Source organism: Orycteropus afer, unplaced genomic scaffold (assembly GCF_000298275.1).
Source record: "Orycteropus afer afer isolate SDZICR_OR568_19922 unplaced genomic scaffold, OryAfe1.0 scaffold00037, whole genome shotgun sequence".
Lineage (NCBI taxonomy): Eukaryota > Metazoa > Chordata > Mammalia > Tubulidentata > Orycteropodidae > Orycteropus > Orycteropus afer.
In genome coordinates, this window is record NW_006921624.1 from 2,257,646 (window position 1) to 2,274,296 (window position 16,651).

The window sequence follows — 16,651 nt, forward strand, 5'->3', positions numbered from 1 at the left end:
TTAGTCCTCAAGGAGATATCCTTGCTCCTCAGCACTTGAAACAGTTCCTTCGCAGTTGACTTTCCCAATGCTACACGTTGTCTAATGTCTTGACTGCTGCTTCCGTTGGCATTGATTGTAGAGCCAAGCAACGTGAATTCCTTGACAACCTCAATCTTCTCTCCATTTATTGTGATGCTGATTCAGGTCAATGGCAGGTTTTAAATAAATTGGTACGAGGTGTATCCACGTAGATTAAAAACCAGAGTATTTAAAACCTGCCATTCAGATCAATGGCAGTTTTAAATACTCTGGTTTTTAATCTACATGGATACACCTCATACCAATTATTCAAAGTCATCCTCAGCCTAACATAAGTATTGAGACTGGTCAGTAAACAGTGTTTTAAAAGTGCTAGATTCAAATTTCTTCCTTTTCTTGGTGATACCAAACAAGTGAGGCATTCCCAAATCTCTCTCTTCAGAGGCAGTGTGAGACTATATGGAAAAAGCTGAAGTCTTTGGCATGAATAGACTTGGTTCACAATCCTAGCTTGATGATGGCATTTTTGTCCCATGGCAGGTTTCTGAACCCTTATAAATTTCAGAAAGATAAGGCCCTTTAAACAAGTAATTATGACCCTTACGGTTATTGTAAAGAAGAAACAAGTGACTTATGCAGAGTACCTAGTGCTTTTCTTAAGGAGTTCTGGTTGCATAGTGCCTAAGGCATTTGACTGCTAACCAGGAGGTTGGCAGTTCAAACCCACCAGCCACTCCACAGAAGGAAGACTGGACAGTCTACTTCTGTAAAGATTTACCACCTTGAAAACCCAAAGGGGGTCACTATTAGTTAGAATCGACTTGATGGCAGTGAGTTTGGTTTGGGTTTTTAGTACTTTTCTTGCATATACACTAGTGTCAATAAATGATGGTTCCTCTCTTCCCATAACTTTAAAAAAAAATGCAAATCTATCCAGGGAGGGAGCAGAGGAATTTACATTCTTTTACACCCAGGAGGAAATGAATCACATAAGTTTCTTTGCTGGATTCTGGGTTTTAATATGGAGAAATGTATGGAAGAGGGATTAGAAATTAATTGCTGGCAAACATCAGGATGGTGAGCAAGAAACAACAAAATAGGGAACATATAAACCCAGAGGAAAAAGAAAATCCATCATTGTACTGAGACCGTAATGACTTAGGCAGGTATGAGAGAAGTAAACTGAACAGAAAATTCAGGAGAGAGGCTTGTTCTCATAGTAGTAGCTTGCATTCTGATAATCAGAAGCTGAAAACTATTTAGTGAAGAGCTGGATGGTTTACGAGGTAGCCAAGTGCCAGACCACCCTCAGCTAACCAGAATTCCAAGCCAAAGTCAGGAGGGTAACTGACAGTCATCTCTATGAATAATAAAGTTCTACTTTCATTAGCATGGGATCAAGGTGTATATTCAGCAAAATGTAAAAGTGACTGTTAACACTGAGCCCAGCCTCCTCCATCCTCCTCCATTCACTGGTCCCTCTTATCCAACCCTTCTTCCCAACTTCCAATACCCTCATACTGTTTCAGAGGTAGGAATAGGTTTGAACAATTCTCACACACTCAGGTATTTGGAAAGCACATGCATTCTTTCAGCAACTGGACTCTTGAAACCTACCATCACTATGGCACTGTGGTAGACTGTTGTCCTACTAAACACAGAGCAATGCAGCTTATCATCAACTGAAAAAAAAAAAAAAAAAAAAAACCCTAATGTTGGTATTTAGGTAATTTTTGTAGTTGGTGGGAGTGTGGGAGGCCTTCATGAAATCTCTGGCTCAAGCATCTGAAAGGATTTGGAATGCCTGAATTGGGCACTGTTCAAATTCAGTTTTCTAAGTTAGGATTCATGACAAAAGTAAATTGCTACTGAAAGACTTTGCTTCCTTGTATCTCTGTCTCTATCTCTTGGTCTCACTCACTGCCATCGAGTCAGACACGACTCATATTCACCCCTCCTTGGGTTTCCGAGGCGGTATCACTATGGAAGTAGATTGCCCAACCTTCCTTTTGGGGTGTGGCTGATAGGTTTGAACCACCAACCTTCCGGTTAGCAGTCAAATGCCTTAGGCACTATGCCACCAGAGCTCCCATCTCTTGGTCTACTTATCACTATTTCTTCCTCTTTCTCTTTTCCTGTCTGTCTTCCCATTATCTTTCTTTCATTTTCTCCTTCCCTCTCAGTTTTCACTCTCTGCCTTTGTATCTCCCTTCTTTTGTCATACCATCTTTCTCTTCTCTCTCTCTGTTTTTCTTTAAATTTTGTCTTTTCTCCCTATGCCAAAATCTTCTTCCTGAATCTTCCTATTTTATCTCTTCATAAAAACTCATGTAGCCAAGGAAAAAAAAAGAAAGAAAGAAAAACCCATTCCATCGCAATACTGACCTTGCCTGCATTTATGATGCAGTGTTTGGTGAGTGAATGTGTCCTGAGCTTCTCTTTAAGAGACATAAGACTAGTTTCCAAGGCACTAGACATTTGGACAGCATCAAGAGGAAATGCTAAAAGCTGACTCTAACATCTGTTTACCAGCTGCAGATCTATGAACCAAATGGTATAGGGAGAGAACCCTTGGGGGTAGGGACCAGAAATTATAATTTCCAGTTAAAGATACCCATCAAACTTGGGTTAATTGCCCAATTTCCCCCTTTATTCCTCGAGGAAAGGGGTCCTGTGGGAGGAAGTTTATGCAGGAACCTTAGAGGATGAGTCCACACAGAAAGGATCTCAAGGCACACGCAGTCTCTTTCCTGGTCTAGGCTCTGCTTTCCCAGCCTTTATCATTCTCTGGCATGGGATAAACTCCAGGGAGGTTAAAAAACAACAACAACAACAAAAAAAAACAAAAAAACATACTGGCTTCAGTAAGGTCTAAATAGACATCTAAAATGACTGGTCAGCCTCTAGGAATTTAAGTAAAACCATATTCCAGTCAAAGGGATTTTACTGGGTCCCACCCACTAGGTGACCTAATGGTCTGTGTTTCTTGTGTTCTCTCAGGCATCCTTAGGAAAGACAAAATGAGAAGAAGCAGAGGTAATCACCCTTTGGGGGAGGTTTTATTGTTTTCTCAAAAAATTTAGGCTTGATTACTTCAAAGAAAAATGGAATCTTCTTGATTTAAAAAAAAAAAAATTAAGCAATTAGACAGGCTCCTGCCATCCTGAAGAATCAGTAACAGGACATGAGTGGATCTGAATGATACAAGACGTAAACACAGCAGATTCTATCCAATTCCCACTCATAATTCTTGATCTTACCATATCGGTGTACTTTGGCCAGAACTTCAACTACCAGTATTTTCATTTCCTTGTCTGAGGGCTTCCTATGACCACTGGGACCCAGTTTTCCTTCACATGCAAAAGGCTAGAAGTTCCAGAGAATCAACACTTTCACACCATCCCCAGGACCCAGTCAGTTAAATACGGTTAAATATCTGGGTTGGTACATATTGTGTCAGGTTCTAGTTTTCCCAGTGTGATTAGCTACGGTTACCCAGGAGGTTAATTTGTTCATGTTCACCTTCCCTTGAAAGCCTTCCTTTCTTGTGTTCCTTTCCCACTCTCTTATTGCTGTTTCTTCCTTCAATCCTCACATAATCTACTTATATTCAACTCTTGTCTCAGGGTCGGCTTCTGGAGGAACATGAGCTGATCAGTCTTCCTTAATCTAATAGTGATTTTCTATTACTGAAGATTTGTTTTAAAAATTCCTATCTTCACTATGGTTATTAGTTGAGTACGACTTGATGGCACATAACAAGAACATGAGTTGCAACTGCTGTGATAGCATCTAACAATAACAACCTGTCACTCCATTTATTCTTCACTAACATTTTATATTGATAAATTTTAAATCTACAGACAAGATTCAAGAAGAATAAAATTTACCACATATAATCATCATCTGGGAGCTCTGGTAGCATTGTGCCTAAGGCACTTGACTGCTAACCAGAAGGCTAGTGGTTCAAACCCACCAGCCACTCCTCGGAAGGAAGATGGGGCAATCTACTTCCGTAGTGATACTGCCTTGGAAACCCAAGGAGGGGTCGCTATGAGTCGGGTCTGACTCGACGGCACATAACAACCACAACAACATCTTCACTATTATTCAATATGAATTAATTAAGTGGATTTCTATGGTCTGGGACAATGCTAGGGGTTGCAGATGCAGAGATAAATCAGACAAAGATCTTGCTTTGTTTTCTTTTCAAAGATTTGCATGTATTAAGAAAGCCTGGAGCATCATACAGCAGTGGGTTATAAACTGTCAGCTTGTAGGAATAAGAACTTGCTTGTTGGTTGCAGGCTATTTTTAGGGAGATTATTCCTAGAAATGCCACAAAATTATTCAGAGTCTATTGATTGTGGCATTAGAATACATCTGTTTAAAACGTCATGCCTTGATTCTCAGGGTCTTATGTAAGGACACTTAATGCCTATGCTGAATAGGGGTCAAGAGAAGAACAAGTCACCACTAAGGTAAAAAAGACATAGCAATTGTGTCACTTACAGGTAGAGCCTTTCCTCTTATTGAAGGTTGCCAACTATTGGACTTTTCTTCCTAACTTGTCTTTGTTTCTGGTTGTACATCTTGCCACCCTATCTCTGCCTTCTCAACATCACCCTCCCCTGCCCCAAACACGTGCTCATTACTCAAACTTCAGCTACAATGGCCATTTTTAATATGACATTGTCACTCTCCTTTCTATGAGATACAGTAACAACTTACATAGTCATGTTATAAGTGAAATGTTATGACAGAAAAATATGAAAAATAATGAACACCTCTAATCCAAACAACAACAAAAATGCTGTTTCTGTTAACATTTTGGAGCATATCCTTCCAGGTTTTAATAATAATAATAATCTGCATTTTTTGCAAATGGTTGCAAACATAGGTATATATAATTTTCTATTGTAAACCTAAAAGAATTATAGCATAAGATTTTCATACACATAGTTTCAATGACTGTAATTTTACTTCCAATGGCTGTATATCATAGTTTGTTTGACCTTTCCCTTATTGATGAAAACTAGGCTGTAACTATTTTTACTGTTTAAAATAATATTGTAACTAGCATCTTTCTGCATAAAACTTTTCAGAACTAGACAAAGAGCAGAAACTATCATAGGTCAGGGCTTACACCACCAGCTACCAAACACTGAGTTTATTACAGATTGTGCCACTGGGTCACAACTTACTTCTTTTATTTTAATCTGGGAGCTCTGGTGACATAGAGCCTAAGGTATTTGACTGCTAACCAGAAAGCTGGCGGTTCAGACCCACTGGCCACTCCTCAGAAGGAAGATTGGGCAATCTACTTCTGTGGTGATACCTCCTCAGAAACCCAAGGAGAGGTTGCTATGAGTCAGATCCAACTCAATGGCAGTGAGTTGGTTTTTTTTTTTTTTTTTTTTTTTTGGTTTTATCATATTCTAGTCATCATGTTGGATACTTTCATCAATTTCATTAATAAACCATTAAAAAAAGTAGCATTCTCATTCTTTGATTTCCTCATGTTCAATGACCTTGACCTCCACTGCACATTACCTATTTCCATGGCCATATCATTACACCTAGAATTGCTTTACATATGAAACACTAAATTTAAATACCCAATTCTTTGTTTTCTCATTCCACTCTTATCTATTATACACAATCTTTGGCCTCATAAATCTATCCAGTCTCTGATCCTGACAAATTTTTTCCCAAAAATTTAGTCTTTCTTCATTACTCCAGTCTAGAGCTCATGGTTTTCACTCAACATTCTCTTACCAATTTGTCGCAATGACCTTACATCCCACCCAACATAGCTTCAGTCTTGGATCAATCCAATTCCATTCTTTCTGTACTTCCTTGCTTTCCATGTATCCCTCAACCCATTGAAATTTAGATTCTTTTGATACCACTCATGGACATTGCTCCTGGTCACATCACCAAAATCCTGCTTATTACTAGATCCAGTGGGTAGATTCCAGCCCTTAATCTTCTTTTAGCTCACATGACCTCACATTGTATTTTTCTCCTACACCACTGGTTGTGTCTTGATGTCCTTTTTGGGGACACTTTCTCTGCAATTTCCTTCATTGTCAACATTCCCTATGGTCTCTCCTCAGCCCTGTTCCATCTCCTTCTTCTTTCATTCCTTTCCCTTTCCTTCCCTTCTCTCACTGTCCAAGTCTCACTTTCCAGTCCTGTCAAAATCAGCTTGCATTAAAATTGCCACATCTTCAGATTGACTCAAAAATAGACTTGAATCAATATCATTCTCTTCAACTCCATTGTCTCCCCCCCCTTTTTTTAATTACCGTAATCACTCAACTAAATAACTGTAATCACATTCTAACTTGTCCTTACTTCTGGTCTTAATGTCCCACCACACTTTCTCCACCCTCTCAACATCTCCTGCCCCTGCTACAAACACATGATCATCACTCATACTTCAGCTCTGGTGGTCGTTTTTAATGACACTGCCTGTCCCCTGATCAAATCCTTCCATGACTGTCCCTCTCCTTTTAGATAAAACATAGATTCTTCAGTGAGGCATCCAAGGTTCTTCATGATCCACTCCTGCTAATCTCTCTGGCCTCATCCTAAATCACCTCCCTCCTTGAAGTTTATGTTTTAGCCATTCTAAACTTCCTAATAATATTTTACAAATTTTTCATTCATTCTTCTCTCTAGATCTTTTCCTATACCTCTTTTTTTCATCCATTCCAAATGCTTTGTCTCTACACTGTCTACATAACCTGGCTACTTTCTACTTGTCTTGGTTGTCTCAAATCTGCTTATTTGTTCTTCCTACAAAACTATCTGGCTTCCCCCCTTTAATTTGGGATTGATATCCCTCCTCTGTGCTCCCATAACAACTTCACTTCCTTTCATAAGAGTATTTGGGAGTTCTTTGAGAAAAATGAACTGTGTTTTTCAACTCTTTACCCACAGTACCTCACAAAATTCTTGCCACATAGTAGTTACATAGTATTTTTTATGAACTAGTAAAAAAATGAATTATGCAATGAAATAATCAATAACATCCTATCTCCTCCACTTGATTCTCTATCTTTTTGGTTTTTGCAACCCGAATGGAATGGCTTCTAAAGTCTTTTCATACTCATTCTCATGGTCAGAGAATATTTCTTGAGCTGTGACTATGTGCTAACAATTATTATGTGTTATAACCACCAAAAAAAAAAGAAAATCTCTGGGCAACTTTCCTCATAACTCCAAGTTTGAACGTAGGAGGGAAGACGTTCATATGATACAGAGCCCATAATTATAAGGGAGGCAATGTGGTATGATGGAATAAAGCTTTAAGTTTGAAGTTAGTGTGTTCAGGTTCAAATCCTCATTTCACCATTTCCCTTTGAGCTACAATCTCAGACTCAATAAAATGGGAAAAAATACTATCTACATCAGGAATGATTGTGATGGTTAAATGAGCTCTTGGGTGTGAAAATTCTTTGTGAAAAAGCAAGTCTAGAAATAATAAAAGTCCTTGTTTATATTCCCAAGGAAGTTGACTATCTTTAGTATCCAACAAAGACTCATCTCCATTGGGAATGTTAAAGGAAATGGAGTAATTACTGCCAATTTATTCCTCACCAGAAACTTGTGGTCTTGGTCCCCTAGGTTCCCAACCTATGTGGTAAAGAAGGATACTCTTGTTGTTGTATTGGAACTGGTGAAAAAAGAGTGCTCCTCTTCTCCATTTTAGGTTAAGCTCCTAACTTTTCTTCCTGTCCTTATTCTAAATACCTTGGAGAGAAAATGAAAAAGTAGTTCATACCCTGGACCTGAAAGTATTTGAAGTTATCACTCACTGACCTAGGTAAGGGTAGAGCTTGTAGACTTCACTCAGCAATGTGTGTTTGTGTGTGTGTGTGTGTGAGAGAGAGAGAGAGAGCCCTCATGTAGTAATGTTCTGTGACAAATTTTGCAGATAAGAACACTTGCCAGGGACTTTATGTAATTTCTTTGTATCACCTCAAATGTCTTATGGTTATTGTTGTTATGTGCCATCGAGTCGGACCCGACTCATACCGATCCCTCCTTGGGTTTCCAAGGCACTATCACTACAGAAGTAGATTGCCTAACTTTCCTTCCAAGGAGTGGCTGGTGGACATTAGAATTATAATTCCATGAGGTTTGTGTTTTCCTCTCTGGGAAAATTTTATCTCTTTCACCACTTTGCTGACTATCTAGCCTGCATCCAAGCTGTGTAAGTCAGAATTTCATCAAATACATTGGCCAGATCTGACCTGCTTTTGTCTTCAAGCCCTGAGGAATTCACCTGTACAGGTATCTGTTTTTATGAGCCTAGTACCGGATGTCCCAGTTTCTCTATTCACTTCCAGTCATCTGAGTAAGGGTTATTGGTTTAAGGCCTGAGACGATACATTGATCCAAAGGCTGTGTGGGAAATTATAGATCTACTCTTCTCTTTATGAGAATTATCTCTTTTCCATCAAATCATGTTCTGCCGGAAGCAATATGGAATATCATGCCAGTAAATAGCACATGTTTGAAATCTGGGATTGAACAGTCTCTACGTCACTATCATACATTATGATCTTAGGCAAATTACTTACACTCTCTAAGCCCTATCTTCCAATTTGTTAAATGAGAATCATAATGACTTTTGTGTGGCCCTGTTATGCTGGTACATATAAAGTAACATCACAACAGCTGGCTTATATTATTCACATGATAAATAAATGATTCATGAATGATTGTTATTATAATTTTATTGTTATCATGATTATTGATATTACCATTCAAGCACATACCTTGAAACTATAGGTTTTCATTTGTCCTTAATCTTCCTGGTTTACTTCCTGAAATTCTTGAGCACTCTCAGGCAGCAAGTCCTGTATAAGGATATGTTTAATGAAAGCATGTAATAGGGTGGGCAGACTATGACCTTTGAAACCAGGTAGACCTGGGGTCAAATCCCAGTTTCCCTATACACTAGCTTTACAACATGGGGTTTCCTCACAGAGTTCCATTTGTTCCCTCTAAAATGAGGATCAGAATGGCAACACTGAAAGGCTGTGGGAAGGAATGACTAATATTTGAAAAGCATCTGGTAGAAATTAAGCACTCAGTCCGATTTTATTAACAGTGGGACTCTTTCTACAGCCCAGTCCCAAAGGCAGTCATCTCAGCCAAATTGGAAAGATAGTAAATTGGTTCTCAGTGCCTGTCGTCTCTGCTTTAGACTGTCTGTGACCCCCAACACTCTCCTCACCTCACATTGACTGAGGAAACCAGTACCTTGTTCTGCCATCTAAACCTGGCCCCCAAATATGAACTGTTGTTGCCTTTCCATCTCAAAGAAAGTATTGGCCACAAGCCTCTCTCCCCAGGAATATTTACTTTTAAACTTATCTCTAATGTTGGAACTTCAAAAACTCTTTTCTCTTTCTGAGAGAATTTCAGACATTATCAACAGAGGGAAAGTGATGTTTTGGGCAGGGATTTGGAAGGTTCAATGTTACTCTGGAAGTTAGACCACACAGGTGTAATTATGCATATCTCCCCCAAAAAGCTGACCCAGGAAATCTGAAAAATCTCAGGAAATTTGGAATGAGGCATCTGTGGTGGTTAAGTTTGTGTGTCAACTTGGCTGGGCCCGGTTGAGTGGCTGGGCAGCTGAATGTAGTTATTCCCCATGGTGAGATTGGTAATTAAGTCCATGGTGGAGTCTATTGGAGCAGCTGAGTAGCTGCTTTGGGTAGGTGGTCTGCTTCCCATATATAAGAAGCAGCTTTGGGAATGGTCTCTAGTTTATGGCATGCTTGAACCCTGCATGTAGCCTTGTCATTGTTCAGCAGCCTTCCATGCTCTGCAGACCTCGGGACTTTCAATGGACTTGAATTAATGGCCAACCATGTGGTTTGGTAACATCGGGACTCTGCCTTTTTATTTGTCATCCTTGGGCTTGTCATCCTCAGCAGCCAGCAGCTGTCTGAATGAAGAAAAGCCTCCAGCTTCAGTGGGCTGGGAGCAGAAGGAAAAGCTGAAGCCCAAGGTTGAGGGGCTTTCAACCAGCCCCTAGAGTCTGGCACTTTAAACTAGGACTTAAAGCCTCCAAACTGTAAGAGAATAAACTGTTTGTTCAAGCCATCCCATTTGTGGTATATTCTTATCAGAGTGGCACTAGGTAACCAGAACAGCATCTATCACTCATTTTTCATAATCCATGAAGATTCTAGGGTCAGGCTTTGGGTCCAAAGTTCTGGAATCTATACAGAAAGGCTTCAGCCTCTAGTATTAATTAGCAAACTACCTCTCGTTTGCTTCTGAGAAACCTAGTAGCAAAGCATTCATAAATATTCTGATTCTGCATATTATGTGGAACCAATTGGCTACTTGCCGTAGCCATTAAAAGTTATCATTTGACATGAGTTTTTACCTTTTGGGTGGACTTGGTTCATAATTACACTATTCCTTTTATTCAGTTGAACAGTAGGGGAACCAGGACTGGTGGTATATGATTGTCTTTGAATCCAGTTCATAGAGTGAAGGTGGGGTCTCTAGACACTATTTTAATTAATTTATTTATTTTTGGCTTCATTTCTTTTCCTCTTGTTTCATAGTATATCACTAGGTGAGAATGAAATGGATGCTATCTTTGCTCACATCTTTAAAGGGGAGAAAATTGTAAGAACTCAGACTCTGGGTTTCCCTATAGCATCTTTATGTTAATAACCTCCTTAAATTGGACTAACTGACCTAGAGCAAAAGATTCAGTCTTTGTCATAAGCCCTGGGGATCAATAATTTCTACCTTGGCTGTATAGTTTGGACAAAGTAGTTCATAACCTTAACCACCATGGGAAAGCACAGAAATAAGGGAATCTTGGAGATTGGCAGGGAAAATAGAAGAAGGCACACTGGCCTCCCAGCATTAATTACCCACGAAATCATTTCTTCTAAGATGTAAATAATACCAAGGATATACAGTGCATTAATCAAACTGACAACACTTTATTATGAGTTAGATCTACCCAGACAGATTCTTCCTAAACTTGACATCATGCTTCGTGGACAATACAACCCACTCTCCGTCCTCCACCTCCCCTTTCTCAATCAATGACATTTTCCAGAGAATGTGACCTGGAACAATTTCTTCTTTTTATTTAAGGGAATTTATTAATTATTTAGTATTTTGAAATTGCCAAAAAAATAAATAAATAAAATCTATTTCTCATGTACCCACCTCCCGTCCCCTTGTCTGTCTTCCCTTCTCAGAATTAACCACTATTATGAAGATGATTTTTATACGTTTTCATACTTTCACAACATCTGTATGTATCCATAAATGGTTGTTGTTGGTGTTGTTATGTGCCGTCGAGTCGGACCTGACTCATAGCGACCCCTTCTTGGGTTTCCAAGGTTATGGTATCACTATGGAAGTAGATTGCCCAACCTTCCTTCCAAGGAGTGGTTAGTGGGTTTGAACCACCAGCCTTCTGGTTAGCAGTCAAGTGCCTAAGGCACTATGCTACCATAAATAGTATACAGTATTATTCAGCATTTTAATTGATATAGCATTACACTGTAACATTTTTCATCTATTTTTAGCCAAATTAATTTTAAAGATCTATCCATATATACATGTAATATTGTTGTTGTTATGTGCCGTGGAGTCAGCCCCAACTCATAGTGACCCCTCCTTGGGTTTCTGAGGCAGTATCACTACGGAAGTAGATTGCCCAACCTCAGATTTCATTAATTTTTACTGCTGAACAGAATTGTATGAATAAACTAACATTTGTTTATCCATTTCTTGCCTATTGGGCAATTCGTTGTTGTAATTCTTCACTATTACAAACAAAGTTGTAAATAATAATATGGTCTATTTCCTTGCAAAGAAATGTGAACATTTTCCTGTGGTATATACACAGAAAAATTACAACTCAAAGAGAACATGAATATTCAACTTTATAAGGCATGTTCAAAGTAGCTAAACCAATTTACCTAATGATAGTGTCTGAGAGTTTCCTTTCACATGCTTGCCAATCAATGTATGGTGTCCTCATAAATAGATGTATATTTATTTTACCAATGTGATAAATATAAAATGACGTCTCGTTGTTTTAAAGTACATTTTCCTTATTTCTCAGAAAATGGATTCTCTTTTATATATTCCTTGGCCACTTGGACTTAATTTTCTGTGACTCTCCAGTCTACTGTTTTCCATACTTTGATTGACCTTTTTGCCTTCTCCTTACTGATTCACAGGAACCCTGATGTATTCTGGATACTAAGCTTTCACTAGTTTTAAGCATTACTTATTCTCCCATCTGTGGCTTGTCTCTTAATTTTATGACTCTGTTGTGGTAGTGGTGGTGATGTTTGTCGTAGTACAGACATTTTATTTTAATGTCATCAAACTTATCAGAGTCTTTATGTTACATGCTTTGGGAGTCTTGATTAAAAAATGTGTTACTACCTTAAGATTATAAACAACCTACAAAATTTTTGTCTAATAGTTCTGAAATTTTGCTTCTCACATTTGGCTTTTAATCCACCTTTGTGTGTGTGTGTGTGTCTGTGTGTATGTTGTGAGATAGGTATATAATGTTATTTCTCTTTTATGGATATCCAACTGTCCACTATAGTCAACACCATTCTTTGAAGAGTTCATCCTTTTGTTCACTCATTTATAATGTCACTTCTGTCTGTTGCTAAATGCCCATTTCAAAGTGTGTCTTTCTAAGCTCTTTATTTTTCTCTACTGGTTATTGGTTTGTCTCTGTAAAAATACATAATCTGCTGTACTAATTATAGCTTTATAATAAACTTTGACATGTTGTAGTGAATTCTGACCTTCTCTTATTAAAAACTATCTAGTTATTTTAATAAATGTTGATTCAGGTTAAAAAATAAATGTCCTATAGGCTATTTTAGATATACTTGAAAGATTAGTGTTACTTCATAAAATTACTTTTGGCTTTTGGATAGTACTTCTTTAAATGTGATGCAACTAAATTACACGGGGCCCATGGTGGGGTTAAAACTGTTTCTCATGTAGATCTGACATAGCTTCCTTAATGAACCTACCATGATGAGTTTAACTAGGCATGAAATCTCTCATTTCATCTACAAGTTTGTATGGTGTATGTACGGTAGATTCTCGGTCTACAACCAATGAACAAATCAGAAATAATCATGGAGTGCATAGACCAGCAGGGGCCACAGAATTAATAAAATAACTGTATACAAAATTATGAATGTTAACACCATTTATGACATCAGATCATTTCTTCTGCTTTCAGAGAACAAACGCAGGAATCAATATGCTTGGATCCAAATTTCAGCATCTCCTCTTCTTACTTTTGTGACTATGAGACTCTTTGCCTCAGTTATCCCATTTTAAAAAGAGAAATAGCAGTATCTACTTAGTCATGAGTTGGAATTGATGTGACTAACAAAAATTGTGCTCATATATTTGAGACTACTGAACCAGTTACTACATATAAATAATTAGAACATTGAATAAGGCCAACATTTGATAAATATTAACTGTTGTTATTATCATTTACAGAGACTAAGCCCAAATTGAGAAAGAAAGTAGCTATTTCTCATAAATGTACATATTTTCCACTTCATTGATGCAGCAAAATTTGTGGCAAATTTAAGAAAATATGGATGAAAACATACCCTAGGTCAAAATAACATGTCTATTATATTATGTAGGGAGCTCTGGTGGCATAGGGCCTATTTTTCTTTCTTTCTTTTTTTTTTTTTTTTTGGTTATTATATTATGCCACAATTATCATTTCTTATTTGGAGACATTCTACCTTCTATGTTTGAATTACCCCACGAGCTCCTCCAGGTGACACGGCAGTATGAAGAGGGAGAACCAGAGCACTGTGTCTGAATTCCTCCTCCTGGGGCTCCCCATCCGGCCAGAGCAGCAGGGCATGTTCTTCACCCTGTTCCTGGGCATGTACCTGACCACGGTGCTGGGGAACCTGCTCATCATCCTGCTCATCAGGCTGGACCCTCGCCTCCACACCCCCATGTACTTCTTCCTCAGCCACTTGGCCTTCACTGACATCTCTTTCTCATCTGTAACTGTCCCTAAGATGTTGACGAGCGTGCAGACCCAGCACCTCTCCATCTCTTATAAAGGGTGCATTTCACAGACCTATTTTTTCATATTCTTTGCTGACTTGGACAGTTTCCTTATCACTTCAATGGCCTATGACAGATATGTGGCTATCTGTCACCCTCTCCATTATACCACCATCATGAGTCAGATCCTTTGTGTGGTGTTGGTGGCTGGGTCCTGGGTCACTGCTTGTGCTTGTGCTCTTTTGCATACTCTCCTCCCGGCCCGACTGTCTTTCTGTGCTGATGACACCATTCCCCACTTCTTCTGTGATCTTGCTGCCCTGCTTAAATTGTCCTGCTCAGATACCACCATCAACCAATTGGTAATCCTTACTGCAGGATTGACAGCCATTATGTTTCCATTCATATGCATCCTGGTTTCTTATGTCCATATTGGGGCCAACATCCTCCGGGTTCCCTCTACCAAGGGTATCTGCAAAGCCCTGTCCACTTGTGGATCCCACCTCTCAGTGGTGACTCTCTATTATGGAGCAATTATTGGTCTATATTTTCTCCCCTCATCCAGCAACACAAATGACAAGAACATGATTGCTTCATTGATGTACACAGTGGTCACTCCTCTGTTGAACCCCTTCATTTATACCCTGAGAAATAAAGACATGCAAAGTGCCTTGAGAAAACTCTTGAGTAAGAAAACATATTCTTCCAACTGATATTTATCATTCTTTTAGAACATCCATATGGTCTTATTTCCTCAATTATGTGCAAAGACAGATTATTGAAAATACAGTTCATTTATCTTTGTACCATTGTTGTCACTCAGAAATGTTTTGCTGACATTTTTCTTGCACCTGGTAGTGAGAATAGTAAAATGAGATATGCTTTATAGGACTTTATTCGCTCTTGCTTTATATAATGGAATTGGAAAATACTTTGAGGACATTATTTCACTGCTGTTTGTGATAGACTGATACCATAAATGCTGGCAGTTTGAATCCACCCAGTGGGTCCACAGAAGAAAGACTTAATAAACTGCTTCCATAGAGATTACAACAAAGAAAACCCTATAGAGCAGTTCTAGTCTATGACACATGGGGTTAGCTCTGGTGGCATAGTGCCTAAGGCATTTGACTACTAACCAGAAGGCTGGCGGTTCAAACCCACCAGCCACTCCTCGGAAGGAAGGTTGGACAATCTACTTCTGTAGTGATACTGCCTCAGAAACCCAAGGAGGGGTCGGGTCCAAGTTGATGGCAGTGTGTTTGGTGGTTTTGGTTCTTTTCATTATGAGGGGTCCCTGGGGGGTGCAAATAGTTTCCACTCAGCTACTAACCTAAAGGTTGAGAGCTAGAACCCACTCAGTGTCATTTCGAAAACTTTTTTTTTTTTTAAATAACAAATTTCAAATGATAGAAGACATTTGCAACATACACAACTGACAAAAGATTTATTTCCAGATCATATGAAGAATGATTACAATGCCATAAATAAGAGAAACAGCTCAACAGAAAGAAGGAAAAAGACATAGCTATGTATTTCACGTAGAGTTGATGCTTTTGAGCTGTGGTGTTGACGAAGAATACTGAAAGTGCCACAGACTGCTAAAAGAACTAATAGGTCTGTCCTGGAGGAAGTGCAGCCAGAATCCTCCTTGGAGGAGAGAATGGCCAGACTTCGTCTCACATACTTCAGTCTTGTTGTCAGAAGGGACCATTCCCTGGAGAAGGATGTCATGCTTGGTAAGGTGGAGGTTTGATGAAAGAGGGGAAGGCTTTCAACGAGATGGATTGACATGGTGACAACGGCAATGGACTCGAGTATAGCAAGAATCATGGAGCTGGCGCAGGACCGGGTGGTGTTTTGTTCTGCTGTGCATAGGGTCACTATGAGTCAGAGATGACTTGACAGCACCTAACAACAACAACAACAACAACAACATGTATTTCACATAAGAAGAATTTTGTAGTAATAAGGGTAGAGATTACTGTTGTATATTGTGGATCACCTTCACTGTGTGATGATTTGGGGACCAAACCCAATTATCTCCCAGGGCAGCAGAGTAATCCCCTTCCAGCCAATAGCAGAGAAGATCCACATACTCACTTAAAATCCTAATTGGGAAGTAACATATGTTCTCTTCCACTGGAGAAGATGTATTGTCTAGCCATACCTAGATTATAGGAAATATGGCAGCTGCCTCCCTGTGACAACTTCATATATAGGAAAAGAGTCATGAAATTTTGGTGGACAGCCAGCTATCTCTGCCACAAATGTCCAATAAACATAGGCAAAGATGCTCTAGCTCATAAATATTGAGGAAAATGGAAAGAAGAACAACAATGAGTTATAGTTTTTTATTCACCAGATTTTCAATAATTTAAAAGTCTGTCAATACCAAGTGTTAATGAAGAGGGGAAATAATTAGGACTTTAATATGTTGATGGAAGTTTCAATAGTATAAATATTTTAGAAAAGAGCTTAGCAGCTATATTTAATTTAAACATAAACATACTCTATAATCCAGTAATTTTTCTTCTGG

The 16,651-nt window shown here is 38.8% G+C and overlaps 1 protein-coding gene across 1 annotated transcript; it reads left to right on the top strand.

The window, feature by feature from the left end:
* Positions 1–13,883: 13,883 nt before the first annotated feature.
* LOC103193503 (olfactory receptor 1J1) lies at positions 13,884–14,825 on the top strand. The gene has a single exon (XM_007936740.1). It carries the CDS (start codon positions 13,884–13,886, stop codon positions 14,823–14,825), a length of 942 nt encoding a protein of 313 aa, XP_007934931.1.
* Positions 14,826–16,651: the final 1,826 nt, after the last annotated feature.

Bases quoted from the DNA above. Each gene is read 5' to 3' on its own strand.
- LOC103193503 (XM_007936740.1), top strand. From the start codon at position 13,884: ATGAAGAGGGAGAACCAGAGCACTGTGTCTGAATTCCTCCTCCTGGGG.